The 21,415-nt window shown below is 46.4% G+C and overlaps 2 protein-coding genes across 5 annotated transcripts; both read right to left on the bottom strand.

Annotated features, from left to right (window-relative positions):
* LOC309846185 (protein CutA homolog) lies at window positions 1–17,170 on the bottom strand. 4 transcript variants are annotated; one of them, XM_082695003.1, is made up of 6 exons: window positions 16,989–17,170; window positions 13,198–13,346; window positions 7,230–7,289; window positions 4,967–5,012; window positions 4,648–4,697; window positions 1–3,275 (listed from the first exon to the last, which is right to left on the bottom strand). In XM_082695003.1, exons 1-6 carry the CDS (start codon window positions 17,055–17,057, stop codon window positions 3,173–3,175), a joined length of 477 nt encoding a protein of 158 aa, XP_082551129.1. In that variant the 5' UTR covers window positions 17,058–17,170; the 3' UTR covers window positions 1–3,172. The 4 variants fall into 4 exon arrangements, with proteins under 4 accessions (XP_082551129.1, XP_082551130.1, XP_082551127.1 ...); XM_082695001.1 differs by having other exon boundaries at window positions 1,832–2,144; XM_082695004.1 differs by lacking the exon at window positions 7,230–7,289.
* Window positions 17,171–17,852: 682 nt separating this feature from the next.
* Window positions 17,853–21,415, bottom strand: LOC309846181 (tigger transposable element-derived protein 1-like). Its single transcript, XM_082694996.1, has 2 exons — window positions 18,860–21,415; window positions 17,853–18,120 (listed from the first exon to the last, which is right to left on the bottom strand). Exon 1 carries the CDS (start codon window positions 21,170–21,172, stop codon window positions 19,046–19,048), a length of 2,127 nt encoding a protein of 708 aa, XP_082551122.1. The 5' UTR covers window positions 21,173–21,415; the 3' UTR covers window positions 17,853–18,120; window positions 18,860–19,045.

Genomic DNA, 21,415 nt, shown 5'->3' with positions numbered 1-21,415 from the left:
TGTGTCAAAATTTATTTAAATTTAAAATTTATTTTGCTTCCAAAGTTAGTGTCTTCAAACAAAGCTCACAGAATTTGTTTAAAGTATACTATGTGCATAAAGTTATCTGCAAAAATAACTCACAGTTTGCAGCAGACACAGCTAGACAGACACACCTGGGACACAGCAACAATCCAAGACTGACTCATTTCTCCCCTGCGCTCCCATCCTAGTTCCTTTCTCCCTCAACTCTGCACGCTGGTGTTTCCTGCTCTTTATTTTTAATCTGATGATTTCTTCAAGCCAGTTAACATCTCTATGCTTTAAAGCTTTAGTATTCACAGATAATTTTAATATTTTTTTCTCATTTTCTCAAGTGATTTTTTCTGGAGAGTCTGGATTCAAAACAGACTTTTCCTGAGAAATGCTGGGAAGGCGTTCCTGTATGAAGCTGCTAGTCTAGGGCCGAGCCCAGCCCACAGCAGCACTCTGCGGGGACAGTGTGGTCTAGGGTAAGTAAGCTGGGAGTCACGCGGATGGGAAAAATCACTGAACTCCCCTAGATCTGTTCCCTCATCTACAGAATTAGATCCTGTCATCAACCTCCAGATCTGTGGGGAGAAGGAAACAATACCATATATTTTTAAGTGCCAGACCAACTTACTGCATGGATGTTTTTGGACCCAATAACCCTTCATTTAGAGTTGGCTACAGTAGGCTCTCTAGTTGTTTGGCCTATAAAGGGATATGTCCAACCTCTCTGAAGGAGACCGTAAGAGCGTCAGATCAAGAACTGGACACGTGGGTTCACAGCCTAGCTCAGCCAAGTATTTTAAGTGTCATGCTCTCTGATCTCAAAAGTCAGTTACCAGCTGAGAACACTGAATTAGAAGGATAAAATAATGAGGAGAATCTAGGAGAGCACTAGGCAGAGAGCGGACATTTGTCCTCTCCTCTCCCATTTCCTGTAGCCAGCTGTGACACTGAGGCAGAGGAAGTTCACCGAGAAGCAGTTTTCTGTGCATAGCACAGAAAATGGCCTGGTGAAGGCCAGAAATAGAAAAATCTCCTTTGGAATTAGTCCCACTTTAAGGAAGTTCAAAGAAAAAATGCCGGGTTTTGCCAATTCCATAAATTAGTAGCTGTGGGCTACAGAGAAAGCTTTATTCAAATCCTTGAAACATCAATTTGGGACACACTAGCCAAATCCTGTGTGAGAGATCAAATAGATTGAGACATGCCCTTGACCTCGAGCAGCTCACGATCTAGAAACAGGAGGCTGACTATGATACACGAGGGTAACGGGGACACCGAGGCCGGAGAGCTTCCTTCCAAGCGGGGGAGCCGGCCTCACAAGGAGCAGCCACATTTCCCAGGCATTCATGCAGGAGGCACTCCGGGTCGAGGGGAGGCCTGAACACAGGAATCACTTCACACAGCACATTGGAGCCATCTCCTTGCCAGCGTGGGCATGGAGAAGTGGAAGGTGAAGATGGAAAAAGTGAAGTGAGGCAAGACTATGAAGGGCCTTGAAGGCCAGACCAGGAATCTGGGCTCTAACCCGAAAGCAAGAGAGGCAATCCCTCTGTGGCCCCCAAAGCATTTTCACTAAGGTTTAAGATTTTCCCGTGTATCAGAAACATCTGTTGTAAAAATGGACATCACCATTATCATTCTCTGTCCTCCTGAGGCAGCTCCAAAATCCCCACTGGCTATCAAAAAAGGATCCTCTGGATCTTTGGAATAGCATCAGCCTTAAGTCCCAATAAGGGCTTCACAGAAGGGCCCTGGGAGGGCCTCCATTTTGTATTTGGAGGAACTTAGGTTTAAGAAGTACGGGACAAGTCAGAACTACAGCCTGGCAATAAATACCCTTCCCTCTGGGAAGACCCAGGATTCCACAGAGGTCTGTGGACTCCCATCCAAACTGCCCCTGCGTCTCCCGAGAGCAAGGTTACCTTGTTGACAGATTCATGGAGGAGGCTTAGCTCAAGTCTTTCTTCTCACCCCAACAGGCCCTGCCTTCTCTGCCCTCTTCCACCTGAGACCCAGGAGCAGGCAGAGAAGTACCAGACACGGGGTGAGCAGTCTTGATCTTCCCATCCTTAACGCAACACGCCACCCCCTTGCTGGACCTCAGTGCAGTTCCAATTCCCTTTGGTAATCTATAAAATGGGAGACTGGTTTAGACCACTGGTTTACTAGCTTTTAACCAAGAAAATTTAAACAAAAACAAAAAACAAAAATCTTACAAGGGAGCTTAATATATAAAAACGATGAAAGGTAGTTGAGGTATGGGTGAGGAGGTTGAGATACGGGTGGGGAACCTCATACCCTTGCCCCCACCCAGGAAGCACCCAGGATACCTTCCACCAACCCCTAAGGCCCAAGGGAACAAGTCTGGAAAACACTGGTCAGGCAGGTCTCCAGGGGGCCTTCCACTTTAGGATGCTCAGTTTCAACACTCATGTGACAAGGTTAGTACCGTGGGCTCAGAACCTATGTCTCCAAAGAGCAAGGTACCAGAACCTTCAGATACCTGTCACATTCAGGCTATGGGGGAGTCTAGACCTGCTTCTAAGCCATGGGGCTGTGTCTAATACCTAATATTCCCCAGTCCTACCCACACTCATGAAGCCCCTCGGGACTCAGGAATAACAAAGAGCATCTTTAGTTGCAAGAAATAATCCTGCTTGTCCCTGAATTTCTACCATTAGCAATTCATCCTTTTGGCTAAAGCGCTTGCCAGTTCCCCTAGAAGGCGACACTCCTCCCACACACTTCGGGTGAACAGGTCACCAGGCTTCTCCTCCTGAGAAGCAGGAGAGTCCATGCATCCTGGACACTTAGGTAGGCCCAGTGACGGAAGGAGCAGACGACAAACCTCACCCTGAGCGCCACCTCCCCTTGGCCTCCCCACATAGCTGTGCTTGCCTTCCCACCCGCCCCCGGCCACCTTTAAGCCTGAAGCACTTGAGACAAATTCCACTGAGTTCTTGCTTGTCCCAACCAACCCAGCCTCTTCTTCCAGCTTCAGGGGCTCAGACCTTCAGCTCAAGTCCCTTAGTTCTTCCATGCTGGCAAAAACTCAGAATCCAGGGGCGCTAGGAAGCAGAGAGTGGCCTCCCTTCCCCAGAGCACAGCTGCTGCAGGCTAGAGGCAGCCATCAGGAGACACGAAAGCCCCGCCGCCCTCAGTCCTCCTCCACGCCCTCCTCCAGCCACTTGAAATAGTGGACGTCTCCTTGGTCCATGGGAAGACTGAAGACTTCTGGGATTTCAAAAGGATGCACCAACCTTTGGAAAGAAAGCAGAGGCCTGTGAGTGATGAGCATTGGAATCAGCCTTTGCAATTAGACCCGACTGGAGAGCCTCACGGGAGCTGCTCTGCGATCTGCCACAGACACCCACCCGGCACCGTGGCCCACTGCTCTGGAGCCTGCTTCCCACCTGTCAACAAGTGAGGAGTTGGGTCGGGTGGCTTTAGAGTCTCACGGTCATGGGTTCAAATTCTAAGTCTGCCCCTCATAGCTTTGGAACTATGAACAGATCCCTTAATTCCTCCAAAGGCCCTACAAAAGAGGAGATAAAATGTCCCTCCGTGACTAGCCTGCCGAGAATTAAGCGCGGTGAGGCACGCACAGGACGCGCTCACCCAGATGCTGACCAGCCTTGCGTGCCCTCGTTAAATGTCACTTACCGCCTTCATTACTCTCCCACACTCATCACTGTGCCTTCCCCAAGCAACCCTCCCTCCCCTACACCTCTGGATGCTCTTCTCCATCTAGAAAGTTCTGTTGATCACTTAAAAGCCTATCTATCGCTCAAGGCCCAACTTAACCACTGATCTTCTCCAAGGGATCTTCCTTGACCATCCAAACCCACAGGGATCTCTCCTTTCTCTCCATTTCTTTCATCTGGCCCTCAACCCACAGTGTGAGTTCTCTTCACTTCCCAGACCGAAGATATATAAAGCCTTGGGCCTCAGTCCCTCATCTGAAAAATGGGGGTGATAATCCGCTCCTTCCTTTCCCGTGAAAGAGGCACTGTCCAGTTCTCATGAGGCAGCTTACTTAGTAAATCACGACACACGTGCACATAAACTTTTGGGAGTTGGGGTAATCCTATCCAGTGACTGGGGATAATGCATTTTCTTATTTTAGGGACACATAGCAACGTATGTTTGTTTTATTTTGCGGGGGATGAGAGGCAGAGGGAGAAAGAGAATCTTAAGCAGGCTTCATGCCCAGCACAGAGCCTGATGTAGGGCTCGATCCCAGGATCCTGAGATCATGACCTGAGTCAAAATCCAGAGCTGGGTGCTTCACTGACTGACCCATGCAGGTGCCCCTATTGCTATTATTTTAAAGGAACTAAAAAAATTTTTTTAATTTCTCAATTTAAATTTCTAATACAATAAACTTTAACATAACCCACGTAAACAAAGCTCCTCTGGGTCCTTGATGATTTTTAAATGTATACCAGGATCCTGAGACCAAAATTTTCAGAACCAGTCTCAACTAATTCATTCTAGCCTCTCATTTTACAGGGACAGGACATGCCCAGGGTCATGTGGGAGGTGGGTGACTAGGCTCTAGGTCTCCTGCTTCTCAAGCTCCTTCACTTAGTCCCCAGTACATCCCTGGCTGAGAAGAGATGCCAGAATTACCTGATATAGCTGGACAGCGCGTGGACCTTGGAAGTCTTTGTTTTTATTAGCTGTAAAAGAAAAAAAAAAAAAAAAAAAAAACCCTGCTTTAGGGAGGACCTTAGCCCCAGTCATGCAGCTGCTGAGTCATCTGGCCACTCAGGAAACAACACTCCTCCAGGTGACCAGGCACGGGTGCATTCGCAAATTGGCTTAGGGTATCTGATATGGGGCAAGAACCTCAACTGCTTGATCTTTGCTAATTTTAACTGGAACCTGAGAAAAGGCCTTGGTCTCACTCTTCCCCTATTAAGGCACCAACCCCCCCATCCTCACTCACCAACAGGATCTCAGTGGCTTCTTCGATTTCTCCATTCCAAAAGTACCTGGAGAAGAGAAAAAAAATTACGGTGCTCACAAGATGAGCCCAGCAGGATGCCAAATCTGGCCCAATCAGGTGACTTACCAAGGTGGAAACTTTTTTTTCTTTTAAAGATTTATTTATTTGACAGAGAGAGAGGGAACACAAGCAGGGGGAGTGGGAGAGGGAGAAGCAGGCTTTCCGCTGAGCAGGGAGCCCACGGTGGGCCTTGATCCCAGAACCCTGGGACCCTGACCTGAGCCAAAGGCAGCCACTTAACAACTGAGCCACCCAGGCACCCTCAAGGTGGAAACTTTAAAATCTTCCCAAACCCGGGGTGCCTGGGTGGCTCAGAGGGTTAAGCCTCTGCCTTTGGCTCAAGTCATGATTTCAGGGTCTTGGGATCGAGCCCTGCATAGGGCTCTCTGCTCAGCGGGGAACCTGCTTCCTCCTCTCTCTCTGCCTGCCTCTGCCTACTTGTGATCTCTGTCAGGTAAATAAATAAAATCTTAAAAAAAAAAAAAATCTTCCCAAACCCACATTAAAATGTCTGGAATTGGCCAAAGTCCCTGAAGGTCATCTAGTCTAACCATTCTAATGCATGCTCCCAGCAGCTGCCTAAACATTCCTGGGGGTGAGAGGCTCACCATCTCTTGAAGAAACCCATCGCTCTACCTTACAGGCTTTCACATGAGACATGGTTTTCTTTATGGAATGCCAACACCTGCCACCCAGTCGTCTTCCCCAACTTCCACATGAAGAGCCACCTCAGGGCAGCCCTGCAGAAACTCCTATGTTATCTCTCCTCCAACCTGGGCTTCTCCAGCCCTTTGAGTTTTATTTTTATTTATTTATCTGAATAAGAGAGAGTCTCAAGCATACTCCACACTAAGCATGGAACCCAACACAGGGCTCCATCTCACAACCCTGAGATCACGATCTGAACTGAAGCCAAGAGTCGGACACTTAACCGACTGTGCCACTCAGGCACCCCTTCAACTCTTTCTATGCTCATCCTAAGCTTCTGGCTTCTAGGCCACTCCTATCCTTTGGACTAATGCTGCATTTATTATTTACCTTCAAAGTGGGGTGCCCACAAATGGAGAATTAAAAAAGCACAGGAGGGGGGGAAAAACCACAGGAGGCTTCAGGGGACAAGTGAGCTTTATAACATATAGAAACAGGTCCAAAAGTTAAAAAAACAAAGTCAGTAATGATGTTCAGAAAAGAGTACAACAACAGTATCAAAGGAAGGGAAAGAAATTTGGCCTGAAAATATCTACACTGACTCAGGGCGAGGCTGTAATGACCTAGGCCACAGGTGCTATAGTGAAGGGGTCAATTATAAAAAGGAAGGACATACAAAGGGAAGGTGAGGCTGAAATTCTGTTCTAGTTCCCAAGCACTGGTTCCCAGGCTGGCTTCATGTGAATCACCTACAGAATTTTCTAAAAATTCGGTGACCTAAGCCCCACCCTCGGAAGAATGATACAGCAGATCTAGAATGGAGCTCAAGAATCTAAAACACAGCCAAATTTGGGAATTACAGCTCTAGATGATGTGAGTCCCTGAGGCCATGACATTGTTGGGAGAGGGGTGTGGAGGGAACTTCCATTATAGAGCACTTTTCTGTTTCGACCTTCAGAGTAGATATTATTTCTCTCTCCTCACTGCCCCCAACCCCAACAACAGGGGGAGGAAGGAGATGAGAAACAGGCTGATGGGAGACATCAAGGCACAAGACAAATCCTGCACAACTAGTACTGGGAACATATTTTGATGAGGAAGATGGAACAGACCAGAATTAACTCAGGTGAGGGTGTTAAAGAAATGAAAGGCAGACAACACAGAAACAGCTTGTCACATAAGCCAACCCTTCAGACTTTTCCAGATAATTCAAATGCAGTGGGAATTATTTTCTTTGATATCCCTCACAGGATTACTCAGGGATGGAATGCCCAGTCCGGCTTCTTTCCTAACAGCAAGCTAACTAATTTAAACAAAGAAAGTGCAAACAAGGTTCACTGTTCTTAAACTATAGCTCTTTTCCCGCCCTTCTCCATGCACAGACCATTTTTGCTTTTGTTAGGTGACAGAAATCCACTAGGTGACTTCCTCTGAATACAAATTAGCGTTAAACAAATATCTTTGAGTTGTTCTTTGACAATTTCCCAGGAGCTGAATGCTCTTTCCACCAGCCAGGACCTGACCTAGCACCCCCACAGGCCATAGCAAAACTCACAGTGAGGATGCCTTGGGCAGGATGTTCACAGAGGCAGCCAGCTTCTTATCCAGGCTAGCCCTAAAGCAAACAGACACAGTCACCGTCACCAGACTGAGTACCCAACATCTTAAGAACAGGGACAAGGGACAGGAGTTAGGGGAATTACCCAGGAAACCAGAGTCTAAGTAGAGAACCATTTAGAGTGCCTCTTCCCCCTCGAACCAACACACTCCATAACCAACAAGCCCAGAACTTCTAAAGAAAGCACAGTTTTATAAATCCTTCCCTGGGTTCGGGAGAAAAGGAAGGGAGCTGCTATGGCGAAGCAGTCTGAGGGATAGGCCCAGGCTGGTTGCGGAAGGGAAGCTGGTCAACACTGGACGCAAGACCTGGATTCCACTCCTCACCCTGCAGTGGATGGCGGTGTGAATTTAACCACGTTCTTTCTTTCATTCCAAGAATAAGTATTTGAGCACCCATGTCCCCCTCACTTAAGCTGACCTTCCTGCTGTACTACAACAGGATCAGTTCGGTCAGTGGTTTCCAACCCTTCCACAGTCATTTTATTCTACCACCATCTTCTGCTTTTACCAGAAGAGTCCCTGAGGCCATTGTTGACAGGCTGACACTCACTGCTTCTGATCTGTAGATACTCACGTGACCACACAGAACAGCTATAACTCCAAGTAAGAGCAAACAACAACAACCACAACAAACATACCTTGTGTTTGGAAAATATAGGCTCTATTCACCTTTTTTAATGTAAACGTTTCTAGCAGAGCCCTAAGAGCACAGTCATCACTTTGCAGACCTCTAAGATTTTTTGGACAGACCACGGGCTGGAGCTCCTGGTCTGAAGTTCTGATTCCCGTGAGGAGCCCCAGGGAACACAATCAGATGTGCCCGAATCAGCGCAGGCGTCACAGAAACAGGAGCACCGCCAAATCATTGATGCAAAGAAGCATTCCCAAGCATCAAAGCCAGAAGCCCTCAGAATCAGGCAGGCCCTGACAACCCTTTCTCGGGTCTTGGGCCACCAAGGGGGACCAGTCTCTGTGCTCTGAAGTGCTTGGACCCTGCCAGATAAACTTCTTTGGAGCCCTGCTCACCAATCTCTCCTATCTTCAGCTGCTGCCAAGAGAACTGACCTACTTTCTCTTCCAAGAGTTCCAGGCTCAATGGTGCTCTATTTAAGGCTCCACATTAATGTGGCATTCCCCTAGAAAGTTCCAGAGCTAAATAAACCCCTGACTGTAAGGAGAGGCACATGGCACAAATCTGTTTAAGCAACTGTGGCGAGTCTTACTCACTCAATTGTCCACTGAGAAATTACATTTTATTGCTCCTGAAGATGGCAAGGAAACACAGGGAGTGTAATCCCTTTGCCTCCAAGGCCCAGAATGTAAACTCCTGAGTGACTGGTCACAGCAGCCTGTCCATAGATAAAAAAGACTGTAGAAATATGGAGGACTGTGTTATTCAAAAAGACCCTATGGCCAAAAACAACCCAAAACAAAAACAAAAATAAAACCAGAGAACAAGATAGCAAAAAGGTACATTAGCTGATAACACACACACACACACACACACACACACACACACCCAAGACACACAGTGAATTCCAGATGGGAGCTGGAGCCCTCATTCTCATCTGAGAACAGACGACAGAGACACATGGAACTGTTAGGGCCTCGAGAAACTGCCAAGACTACACAGAAACTGCCACACACTAGTGAATCACAGACCACAGACACGGTTTGGCTCTTACAGCATTTTAAAAAATCTTGACTTTGTTACTAATGTTTACTATTAGGATATTTTACACTAAAAAAATACAGATTATCTTTCTTCTCACCAGAAAGTAAGTCTTGTAACATTAGAACTACAGTCTGACAAGGTCACATTTAGCTAGAGCTGAGCAGTGGCTACTCCCTTGAGGCGTGACATCCGCTTCTCAGGTCCACACAGTTCCCACCGCTCTCCTTCCTCCCAATTCACAGGGAGCATCAGGGCTGCGCTGCTTTCCACCATCACCCGCCCTCATGACACTGCAGCCCACGTTGCTTATTTAGTGAGCTACAGGCCTGATCTAATCCACTTCCCCCTATACACAGGAGATGGAAGCCCAGAGAAGGAAGACTTGCCTAAGGTCGTACGTGCAGTTGGCAGCAGAAAGGACCCTACAATCCAGGTCTTCTGATTCAACACTCAGAATTTTCACTCTGGCTCCAGTAAGAAATGTTTCTAGTTATTTTTTCTAGCTAAGAATGTGTCTTTCAATGAACCAGGAACCAGAACTGAACTGACCCAGAACTGAGAGGCAGCAGACTAAACTCAAAAGAACACTACAGAAGACAGACCGCCGGCCCGGAGCTGAGGAACCCGGCCTCGGTGCTGGTTCTGTGGCTAAGCTGGGGTTCCTGCCTGCTCCTGTTCGTGAGGCCCTCCCCATCATGTACCATTTATTCTCCTAGAAATCTTGGCAACTAAACCTGTCTGCCTCTTTTCTATTGAAACCACCAAGAAAAAAACACTGAACAAAACACAGAGAGCTCCACAGCCACATCCCTAAAGGCTCCACTTCAGACCTGCAGGCTAAGTGTGTGGACCAAACCGATGCCGCAGCCACTTTGACAGCAAACCCTAGAAACAACAGGAAATGCTCACTGCTCAGGCCTGCCAGCACACAGTAAGAACGCCTTATGTACCAGCGACGGCGAGGAAGCCCCCAAGGAGAAAAGACCACCCTGAGACCTGAGGGGGAGCATGCAGGCCAACTGCCACAGATGAGAGCGATGGTCCCCGTCTGGAGGTGACGAAACCAGAGCAGGGAGGAACATGGAGGCAACCATCCAAGTGAGTAGCTGGGATGCCATGGCCGGAGCAGGTGGACCCCTGAAATCTCCCAGAGCCCAGGCGCCAGTAATGGAGTGTCTGTCGCCAGGCAGGATCGCTAAGTGTGCCAGCAGAGCAGTTGCGAGGGCCCCCCGCCCGGACTCACACTGAAGACGGTGCTGCCTAATGCCAATACCTGGCAGCCCTTCTGCACCGCCTAACAAGCATGACTGAGAAGATGAGAGAGGTCCCAATTAGTCACAAAGAACAGAGGAAGATCAATAACCGAGAGAGACAAAAACTGAACAGAAGAATTTACATAAAAGAATCAGTTAAGAGAACATTCAAAGCCAAAATTTTAAAATAAGTATAATTATGTATACTTGAAAGTTGCTGAGAGCAAATCTTCAAAGTTTTCACCACACACACACAAAGGTCTGTGGTCACTGGTTTGGTAACAGCTAACCTTTCTGTGGTAATCATTTAGCAATATATATTTATATAAAGTATCATGGTGTACAACTCAAATTTATACAATGTTATAGGTCAATAGTGGGTCAATAAAGCTGGAAAAAAATTTAAAATACATTAAGTATAATTAATATCCATAGAGAGATAAGGCAAGGTTATTACATCCATTAAATATGATCAGACAATTATAAAATAAGAGCAGTTGGTTATTAAAAAAACAGTCAGAAATCTCAAAAAGGAAATCAATTAAAAAAAAAAAAAAAAAAAAAAACTATTTTAAAAAATTATAATTGTGGTGGGGCGCCTGGGTGGCTCAGTGGGTTAAAGCCTCTGCCCTTGGCTCAGGTCATGATCCCAGGGTCCTGGGATCGAGCCCCGCATCGGGCTCTCTGCTCAGCCGGGAGCCTGCTTCCTCCCCTCTGCCTGCCTCTCTGCCTACTTGTCATCTCTGTCTGTCAAATAAATAAATAAAATCTTTTTTTTTAAAAGTTATAATTGTTTAAACAAACAAACAAACAAACAAAAATAGGAGGGCTGAATAGCAAAACAGCTGACAAACAAAGGAAAGACTACTCCAAAATTCTCCCAGCATGCAGAATAAAGAAACAGAAAAATATAAAAGTTCAGTCCCAGAGAACAAAGTCAGCATCTACCTAACTAGGAGTTCCAGTTAAACAGACACAGAAGGACACAGAAAATATAGAGAATATTTACCAAATCAATAGCTGAACACTAAGAAACTCCTAAAGCCTATCAGAGACCAAAAGCATTACCTACCAAGAATGAGACCTCGATAAACACCTGACTTATTATTCTTTTTTTTTTTTAAGATTTTATTTATTTATTTGACAGACAGAGATCACAAGTAGGTAGAGAAGCAGGCAGAGATGCAGGCAGAGAGAGGAGGAAGCAGGCTCCCTGCCGAGCAGAGAGCCCGATGCAGGATTCAATCCCAGGACTCTGAGATCATGACCTGAGCCGAAGGCAGGCTTAACCCACTGAGCCACCCAGGCGCCCCGACTTATTATTCTGACTTGCGTCAGAACCTTGGATGCAAGAAGGCAATAAAGACCTCTCCCCAGGGAGACACAGATCCATTACTGAACTGGCCTTTTGACTAGTTAGGCTCCAGTCATTACCTCCCAATACCCCACCTCACAGATATCATCTGATGTTGCACATCGGACTCGGAGTGGCTGACCCAAACAGTTTAGCACATAACCCGAGTTATACCAGAAACATCAAAGGGATTTCAATTCCTAGCTGCTAAATATTATGGCCATATTTCTGGAATAACCATGGGTTCTTTCAGACAAGTGCTAGTCTCCAAATGTAATATTAATGATGGAAAAACAGACATTCTGGCTGGGGGGAGAAAAATGGAATAAATTGCAAGGTTAATCTGTGACCAAGAATTTGGAAGCTGTGTGTCCCCAAAGACCAGATTCAACATTTTAAAACACCATAACTTAGTCTACCATCAAATTTCAAGATGGCCGAGTTAAAGAGGAAGGCAAGTCTTTCACCCTCCAGACCCACTAACCCTCTTCAAAATCACATCTATAAAAAGGAGTGAGGGGGGACATTCAGATACAACAAACACTTAGTGAGCATCTGCTATGCCCAATCTACTGGGGTAAGAACTGTACCTACTTCATATCATTTCACCCTTATATTGCTCCTGTGAGCTAAATGGCATTAACCTATATTGTAACTCAGAAAACTAACACTTTGAGAAAGAAAGTGTGGCCTGAGGTCGCACAGCTACGGAAGTGGCACAGCCAAAACTCAAACCCTGGTCTCGTCATAAGGCCAGTGCTCTTTGCACCACACCAGAGCTGCTTTGAGAAATTCACCAAATACTGGGGCGCCTGGGTGGCTCGGCCAGTTGATCATCCAACTCTTGATTTCAGCTCAGGTCGTGATCTTGGGGATGTGGGATCAAGCCCTACCACTGGGCTCCACGCTCAAGAGGGAGACTGCCTGGGGTTCTTTCACTCTCCCTCTGTGCCTCCCCTGCTCACATACTCTCTTTTTCTCTCTAAAATAAATAAACAAATCTCTAGAAAAACAAAAATAAAGAAACGAAAGAAAGAAATTTGCCAAATACATGGAACAGCCTCCTCCGCTTCACTTGCATGGTGAGCGCCTCCGGGAGCAAGCTAAGAGAGTATCACGGAGAAGAGAGAGAGCTGGGCCAAGAATTTGAGGACTAAAATTCTCAGCCTGCAGAGCTCCCTCGTCCTCTGACCTTAACACCTTGGGCAAGCCGCTTAGCTCTCTGGGCCTTGTATCTTTTAAATGCTCTCATGCACACTCAACATTTTCCAGCCCAGCAGCAGGATCTGATGAGGGATCATTCAGCAGTACTTTTTTTTTTTTTAAAGTTGGATTTATTTATTTAACAGAGACACAGCGAAAGAGGGAACACAAGCAGGGGGAGTAGGAAAAGGAGAAGCAGGCTTCCCACAGAGCAGGGAGCTCCATGCAGGGCTCGACCCCAGGACCATGGGATCATGACCTAAGCCAAAGGCAGACGCTTAACCGACTGAGCCACCCAGACGCCCCCCAGCCATGCTCTTCTTATGACCCCAAGCGAAGAGCTGTGTAGTGGACACAGTAGAGCATCCTGAGAGCTCCCCCAGCCTCCCGGGGCAGCACCTGAGCCCCTTCACCATACCTGGCAATATCTCTAGCAATTTGCTCATTGGGACAGTTGACAAAGACGATGGAGTAAGTGCCGGAGACATAGCTGCCAGCGACAGCTGAACGGAGCTGCAGGCTAAGGGTCCTGAGCATGGGGTATGACAGGAAAGCAGTTGTCAGGATCTATACGGTAGGAAAAGAAAAGCACAGGTCAGCAGGGACATGGCCAAGTCATGATCTGCCAGAGCTCAAGCCATCTGGAACCAAGGCTAAGGGTTATTTTTTTAATCCCTATCCCCCATTCACAAAATAATTCTTGGTATCAATATCAAGCTTTAGCGCTTAAACAAAGTTTCTGTGCCTAAATATTTTCCTCTGCATTTTGCAGGTGACAAGAAAATGGAGGCTCAGAAATCAAGATCACATAGTTTGTAGTTGGTGAAGCCGTGATTAGGAATTGTCATCTAGATGAGCAGAAATCCATTCTTACTGTATAAAACTGCAACCGGAGGTAATGGCAACCAGAATCCACTGAACTGCTATTATCCTATGGGGATTATTTATGAAAGATCTACTGATTTTGTAATTTCACCGCCAGTCAATTTCACCTCCAGTCATTTGTGCCTGGGGAGGTACTTTGGGGGGTCCAGTGGAAAAGGTAGCCTAATTCAAAGTAATGTGACCTGTGCTGCTGTAACTGAGAGGTGGTAGGACCTAGAGGAAGGCTATACCTGAGGGAGAAGAAGATTCAAAGAGAAGATACCATCTAAGCTGGATCTGAAATCGTAAGTAGGTTGTCAAGTAGAGAGGGAGGTACTCCTAGTAAATGATAATATGTATAGACTCAAGAGGTATTTAGGGATACATGAGATATCCAGTCTGCAGGTATGGCATCACAGGGAAGTAAGACTGGCTAGCCTTATAAAGAAAAGGGTCTGACAGAGGTATTTAGGGTTTGTACTCACGGAATAGGGAGCTTTTGGAGGTTTTTTAGGTAGGAGAGTAATAAACATGGTCAAGCTGGATAGAGTAACGTTAGAGAGAGGAGTGACCAGAAGGTAGTCTACTTATAAGGCCACTACAATGATCCAGGAAACAGACCTCAAGATCTTGAGCAAAGAAGATGGCAGTGAAAATATGAGAACAGAAGACACTCAAGATACAATTGTTCTTACTATTTTAATGATAAACATTTAAAATAAGAGGAACTGGAAACAACTGGAGAATGGCTTCTATTCCAGGGCTCTCTGCTTAGGGGAGATCATGGAGCCACTAACAGGACAGAGGGCAACTTGCAAGGGGCCCATGGTGACCCAGGCAAGGCTGAACAGAAGTGCGCTTCTCCTGCCTCCCAGCCCAGGGCTCAGGCCTCACTCAAATAAGCCTCAGTCCTCCCATTCCATCCACATTATTGCCTGGGGCCTGGCTCCTACTTCTTGGCAGGGCCTGAGGTTTTTACGTGTGGAGCTTCAGTTTGACTAGAGGCCTGTCTGGGTTGGGTTTCTCATTCCCTCCTACTACCTCCACCACCTCCAAATCAAAATACCAGTCCTTTGAACTAAATCAGTGACCACGCAAGAACAAAAGAACCAGGCTTTTCAATGAAGCTTTTATTGTATGCGTGTTTTTAAATGACAACTCAGGTAGACTGTAAGAAAAAAATAAAAGCACTAGAGATCAGGATTTAAATCCTAGTGCCAGTACTGCTAACTGCCTGTGGCCTTTGACAAGTTACCTCCTTTCCCTTCTATAATTGTTATTTAGAGAATGTACATTCTGACACTTCTGCTGCCTACCTCAGAGTTGTCATGGGTTCAAACCAGACAGGAAAAAGACTTTGTAGTCACTGATCCAATAAAGAAAGGCCCCGTGCTTTGCTCATCACTGTACTCCCCGCAGAGTTCACGGCACACAGAAGGTTCATGATAAATACTTGTAAACTAGTGAATTAATAATACACCAGCAAGATGTGGCTATACAGACTAAATAGTGGGGACACCTGGGTGGCTCAATAGGTTAGGTGTCTGCCTTTAGCTCAGGTCATGATCCCAGGGTCCTGGGATGGAGTCCCACATCGAGCTCTCTGCTCAGCAGGGAGCCAAGTGCCTGCTTCTCCTTCTCCCTCTGCCTGCCGCTCTGCCTACCTATGTGCTCTCTTTTTCTGCCAAATAAATAAATAAAATCTTAAAAAAAAAAAAAAAGACTAAATAGTGAAGTAGGTAGGGCTTTTGAGTCACCCACTGTTGACTGTGAGCAGAGAACCAAAATACTGGAACACTGAAATGCTCCAATGACTCTAAAGTATCTTCCAGCAAAGACTCTGGACAAAAAGGGCAGTGGCCTGTCCCCCAACCAAAAAAGTCATTCCTAAGGAAGATCTGGAACATTCCGGCCAGTAGGCATCAGTGAAAAACTGAGCTTATAGGATTAACTATTAACTCACCTAAAATGTATTGAGATTCTCATATGAACTCATAGTCAAAATGCTAAGAGGTAAATGGGCCCCCAGGTATCTAAGATAATCCTTCATTTCACAAACAAGGTAACTGAGACAGAACATACAGAAACTCTGGGACAGAACCAAGACTTGAATCCAAGACTCCTGCATCCCACTGTGGGTTTTTTGAAGTGCTGTAAGCATGTCTAGGAATGGTTTTAGTGGGGTCACTTCAGCTTCACATACTCCAATGGTTCTCAACTTCGAGCAATTTTGCTCCCCCGGGGACATCTGACAATGTCTGGAGACAACTCTGACTGTCAGGACTAGGGAGGAGATGCTCTTGGCATCTAGTAAGTAGAGGCCAGGGTTGCTGCTCACATCCTTCTGCTGTTCCATTGATCCCAGTGAAGTACAGACAGCTGCTTACACAGGTGTCCCCCACTGCGCATGAGCTCTTCAGTCTCATTCATTTTCACATGTGTAAGACTTGACCACCCTTGATTGGGAGGTTTGAGAAATGTTTGTAGACCTAGCAACAGTGTATTGGAAGTATGAGAGGCCAGTTTGGAACCAAAGGTGGACTACAATATATTCTGTAACATATTTTGTGACATATGAACAAAAACTTGACAGAAAATACACACATCACAATATTCCCCAACAGAAACATTATAACGGAAGAAGAGTCACTAGAATTTTTAGTCTTTATAACACTTTCATACTTACCTTTTACTAAAGACTTTTTCTAATTTACATTCTTTTAAAATATTTTATGTATCCTTTTGGTTCCTATTTCATGCTGCCTTTTTTTTTTTTTTTCGGTCCTGTAATATTTACATAACTTTAGGAGGTTAACTGACTTTACAACCTCTGTTAAGGCAAAGGAGACCTCAGAAACCACCCAGTGGTTCTAACCTTATCATTGACCTAATTTAAAGGAATCTGTGATACTCTGGCATTGAGTGCTACATTGTGTTTACCTATTTTCCTTGTACAAATCCAGAATTTTCATATACTCCACACACACACACACACACACACACACACAAATCAAGAAAACCTACAGTTCCGAAAAGGTTAAGAGCTACTGATTTGTGCCAATTTTTCAGATGAGGAATGTAAGGGCCAGAGAAAAGTGAGCAGCAAGACTTGTGACGCTCTCCTACAGTTCTTCCCACCTCCCACTCAACCATCACCACCACACCACTGGTGGCACTCTGTGGCCACTTCCAATTAACATTTTCCTGGAGGATTTCCCCTTCCACCTCCTACCTGCCTGCTCCCAGCTCAAAATCCCAGGAGCAGAAAAAAGAAATGCACCTTCTCCCCGCAACCCCCAGGTTGGAGGGTTAGGGACGAGAGTTCACAGGGCACAGGGCACTCACCAGGAGGCATATGAGGACAGAGGGCCGCAGGTAGCCTGGCAGAGGGCACCGGGAGCCTAGCCTGTCCATGGCGTCGCTGGTAATTCAGTAGCACAGACGTAGCAAACTGCAGCCTCGAGCTGAGCTGCAAGCTTATGGGCGGGCACTGAGGGCCTCCACTGCCCTATCCCCTCACCACCTGCTGCCTGCCCCACAGCCCAGCCAGGCCCCAGCAGCTTGGCCGGGAGGAAAGAGGGGAGGGGGCAGGGAAAGGGGGAGTAATTCTCACTAGGAAATTCTCTTCCTAGAAACGAAAAACCCAGACACCATATGCTGACCTACAACGCCTGCAAAATGAAGAAACTAATTTACCCATCCCAGTCTAACAACAACAACAAAATGATTAAGATCCCCACATGTATACATATAGAGATCTAAGTTTCTTAACTATATGAAACTTCCAGAAACCATGGCACACAAACACTAATACACATACACAAAACTCTTCCACTTTATAGGGGCCCACCCTGCCAACAAAAACAAGTGAAACACACAAAGACATAACGGGTGTGCACACCCACACCCACAGCTGCCTTCCTATCCCCCAGAGCCCCTCCTCCTCACAGGATCTCCCATCTAATCCTCCTTGGCTTAAAATACTCTTGTTCCCACCTGCTCTCCCTCTGAACTCATTCATCTTTCTGGCCAGCTGCTTTGTGCAGATTTTTTCAGGGTTCAACCCACAGTCCATTTCCCCTAAGGCACTTTGTATACACTTTTGTTCAACATCATCAGCGATGCGGAGTTGCAAGCAGATAAGAAAAAGTAGCAAGCTAATGACTGACTGTTCCCTTCACGAACGCAGAGTCCACTGATGCCAGGATGTGCAATTTTTTAATACAGCTTTTTAATGTGAAATATTTTAATATCTAAATGATATCTCTGGGGCAGGGGAAAGGACTGAGTACACAAGGCCACAAGTAAACTTTTTTAAGTTAAGGAAACTGTTCTATATCTTGATTGTGGAAGTGGTTACACAAATGTTTAGAAGTTCTACACACTATACACTTACATTGGTGGATTCTGTATCATATGTGAACTGTACCTTAAGGAGCCGTGGAAATGCTGGAAACCAATTCAAAATTGCTGTGTGCTGGGTACAAACAAAACACATCTGTTAGCCAAATCTGGCCAGCAGGCTGCTGGTTCACAGCCTTTGTGTTTATTTTCATTATCTGTTTACTGTATGTCTCATTCCTTGGGACTCCAACTTCTTAAAGGCCCACACTTCTCACCAGTGTCTGACTAAGTCGTTAATAAAGGAGTTGCAGCCCTGATCTCAACACTTAACATGGTTAGCTGTGAAGACTCAGGACAATTACATTAACACTCTGAGTAGTGGGGGGGGGGGGCATGGAAGCACTAATACCACAGATACATTATACCTAATACCAGATACTAATACCTTCACAGATCTACAGTGAGGAATAAAGAAAATTCATGTAAGAATGTTGTAGAACACGTACGCCCATGTCAGCTTTTCAAAAGTAAGTAGTCTCAGGACTCCTGGCTGGCTCAGTGGCAGACAGAGCATATGACTCTTGATCTCAGGGTTGTGAGTCTGAGCCCCATGTTGGGTGCAGAGATTACTTAAAACTGAAACTTTGAAACAAACAAAAAAGCAAGTACTCATACTGACTACCATGGTTAACTCAGAAAATCTCTGTTTGTGATTGAAGAACTTAGTATCTGTGGGAAACTGGGTTAGAGAAAATGAAGCTGTGGCCCTAAGAAAAACTTCATATTCAAAGTCCAGTACAATAAGTCAAGACTGTGATCTTTTATACCTATTACATTAACAAGAAATGTAGCCACTGTTAATGACCATTTACCTTAGATCCTGAGATGATTTCCTGAGATGATGTCCCCAAGTTTAGCACAGGACCCCAAAGAGTTTTTACTCAATTACTGTTTGTTGAATGACTAAATGATATGGATGTGTGGCTGGTGATGATAAGGATGGTCATGATGAAGGTAGATGTTGGGGCAACAGGGGAAGAATGGCAAGAGATGAACTGTCATTTGGAAAGAAATGCCTCTGGATTCTCTTCTTCCTTTAGTTCAGGCACGTCTACTCTCTCCAGATTCAGTTCCAAGGTTAGATTCCAAAAGTCCAATTCTGCATTTATGGCTTTGGCAGATTCTTCAGATATAGTGAGAGTCTCAGTGCCACTGCCTGAGGATCCAGGATCTTCTTCTGGAGGCTTCTTATCCTCTTTCCTTCTCTCTACCTTCTCCTCTTTATGGGATTCAGATTCGGATTTCGACTCAGATTCGGATTTCGACTCGGATTCAGATTCAGACTCCTCTTCAGACTCCGATTCTGTATCCATCGTCTTCATCCACACTACCTCTTTGTTCATGTCTTTTTCTTCCTTCAACTCCTTTGCTTTATTCTGAAGGTTCTTTTGCACCTCTTTATAGGTATATAACAATTTATTTAAGTCTTTTTTAAAGGCCAAACTTCGGTCGAGGAACGGATCCATATCAATTGCAGCATCAATGAGGTCTGAAGCCTGACGTAAGACAGCATTCAGTTTCCTTAGATTCATCTTAACCTCTGGTTCTGGGGACTTGTCTTCTTCCGTATTTACTGATACAGATTCTCTCTCAGTTATGGCCAAAGCTTGAAACTTGAGCAGTTCGTTAATTTCACCCTCTTCAATGTCAAAGAATTTAAAGTCCATCCGTTTTGCAGACTCTATGATTTTCGCAACTTCTTCGTTAGCTCTAGGGAAACATGCATAATCATTCACAACATCATCCCAAAGTTTCCACCAGGCTTTATTAAGAGCGGCCGGTTTTATATCATCCATTGCCTCTTTTATCACTACCAACGCATCGGCAATGTTGTACTGTTGCCATGTTTCTTTTAAAGTAAGACAAGGGTTCTTTTCAATACAGTCAGCAAAGTGGTCAAACATATGCTTGGTGTAATACCTCCTGAATGCTTCAATTATACCCTGATCCAAGGGCTGAAGATAGCTAGTGCCTTCCAGAGGGAGGAACACAATATCAACGTTAGGATGAGCAAAGAATAATGAGTCTGGGTGATTGGGACCTCTGTCCAGAATTAGCAACACTCTGAACTCAAGATTTTTTTCTATTAAGTAAGTCCGGGCCTGATGGATAAAACAATTATGAAACCAATCCAAAAAGAGGGCAGTGGTTAGTGATACTTTGGGGTGTGATCGCCAGAACACAGGAAGGCGGTTTTTATCTTTTTCCAAAAGACAAGTGGGATTAGGGTCTTTATAAAGCAGCAAGGGTTTTATCATTTTGTCACCGGCAGCGTTGGCACAAAAAATGAGGGAAATCCTGTCCTTGGCTTCCTCTAAGCTTTCGGGATTTTTGTCTTTTTCCCTAAAAGTACGTGAGGGCATGCACTTCCAAAACAGGCTCATCTCCTCGGCATTGAAGACCTGTTGAGGCACATAGCCCCTGGCCCTGATCAGTCTCTGGAGTTGTTTGGAATACTTGGGCGCCGACTGGGCATTTAACGGTTCTTCCTCTCCCATCAACCTCGAATTTCGCAGGCTGTAGCGATTTCTAAACTTCTCAAACCATCCCTTGCTCGCATGAAACTTATCCGGGTTGCCGTTGCCAGTGGTTTCCACCAGCTGCTTGTAAATGCGTTTGGCCTGGCTGCAGATGGCCTTCAGCGTCAGAGGCCGGCCCCCTATGGTCTGGTCCTCCACCCAAAAGGTTAACTCGGTTTCCATCTTCTCGATGTTGACGTCCCGGGGAATGCACAACACCTTGGAGCAGACGGGCGAAACACTCTCCATGCTGGCCCTGATGGCCTTCTCGTTTTTCTTAATGGTGCGCACGGTTGACTCGTGGACGCCAAACAGGCGCCCCACGTCGGTGTTACTCACGCCTTCTTCCAGCTTCTCGAGAATTTTCATCTTGTCTTCCAGAGGCATGACCCTCCGCCTCCTCTTGATTCCTGTCTGGCCCGGGAGCAGGATGCCCATGGCCTCCGCGCCGCCTGGGGTGGCCTCGGCCGCTGCCCAAGCCGCGGCGGCCTCCACCACCGCCGCCCTCGCCGCAGCCGACAGCCCGGCTTTGGGGCCGGGAGGCCGCCCGCGAGGCCGTTTAACCTTCTGTGGGTCCTCATAGTCACCACTCCGCTTGCCGGGCATCTGACGCGCCTTCGCTCTCTAAGGGAAATACGCAAGCCGACCGGAAAGTCGGCCTCCGCGACCCACCGAACGGCGCCCACGATGACGCCCGGCCGCGACCCCGCCACCACTGGCGACAGTTGGCCCAGCCCCTGACGGCCCCCGTCTCGCGAGGCTTGGCGGCCCCCGAGCGCGCGCGCGGCCCGCCGGCCCCACATCGCTATTGGTGCGGCCGGAGCAGCTCGCAGTCCCGGCCGAAACCCC

The sequence above is a fragment of the Mustela nivalis genome (genome assembly GCF_964662115.1).
Source record: "Mustela nivalis genome assembly, chromosome: 13".
Classification (NCBI taxonomy): Eukaryota; Metazoa; Chordata; class Mammalia; order Carnivora; family Mustelidae; genus Mustela; species Mustela nivalis.
The sequence above is the reverse complement of the archived record's forward strand: the minus strand, read 5'-3'. Positions and strand labels throughout refer to the sequence as shown.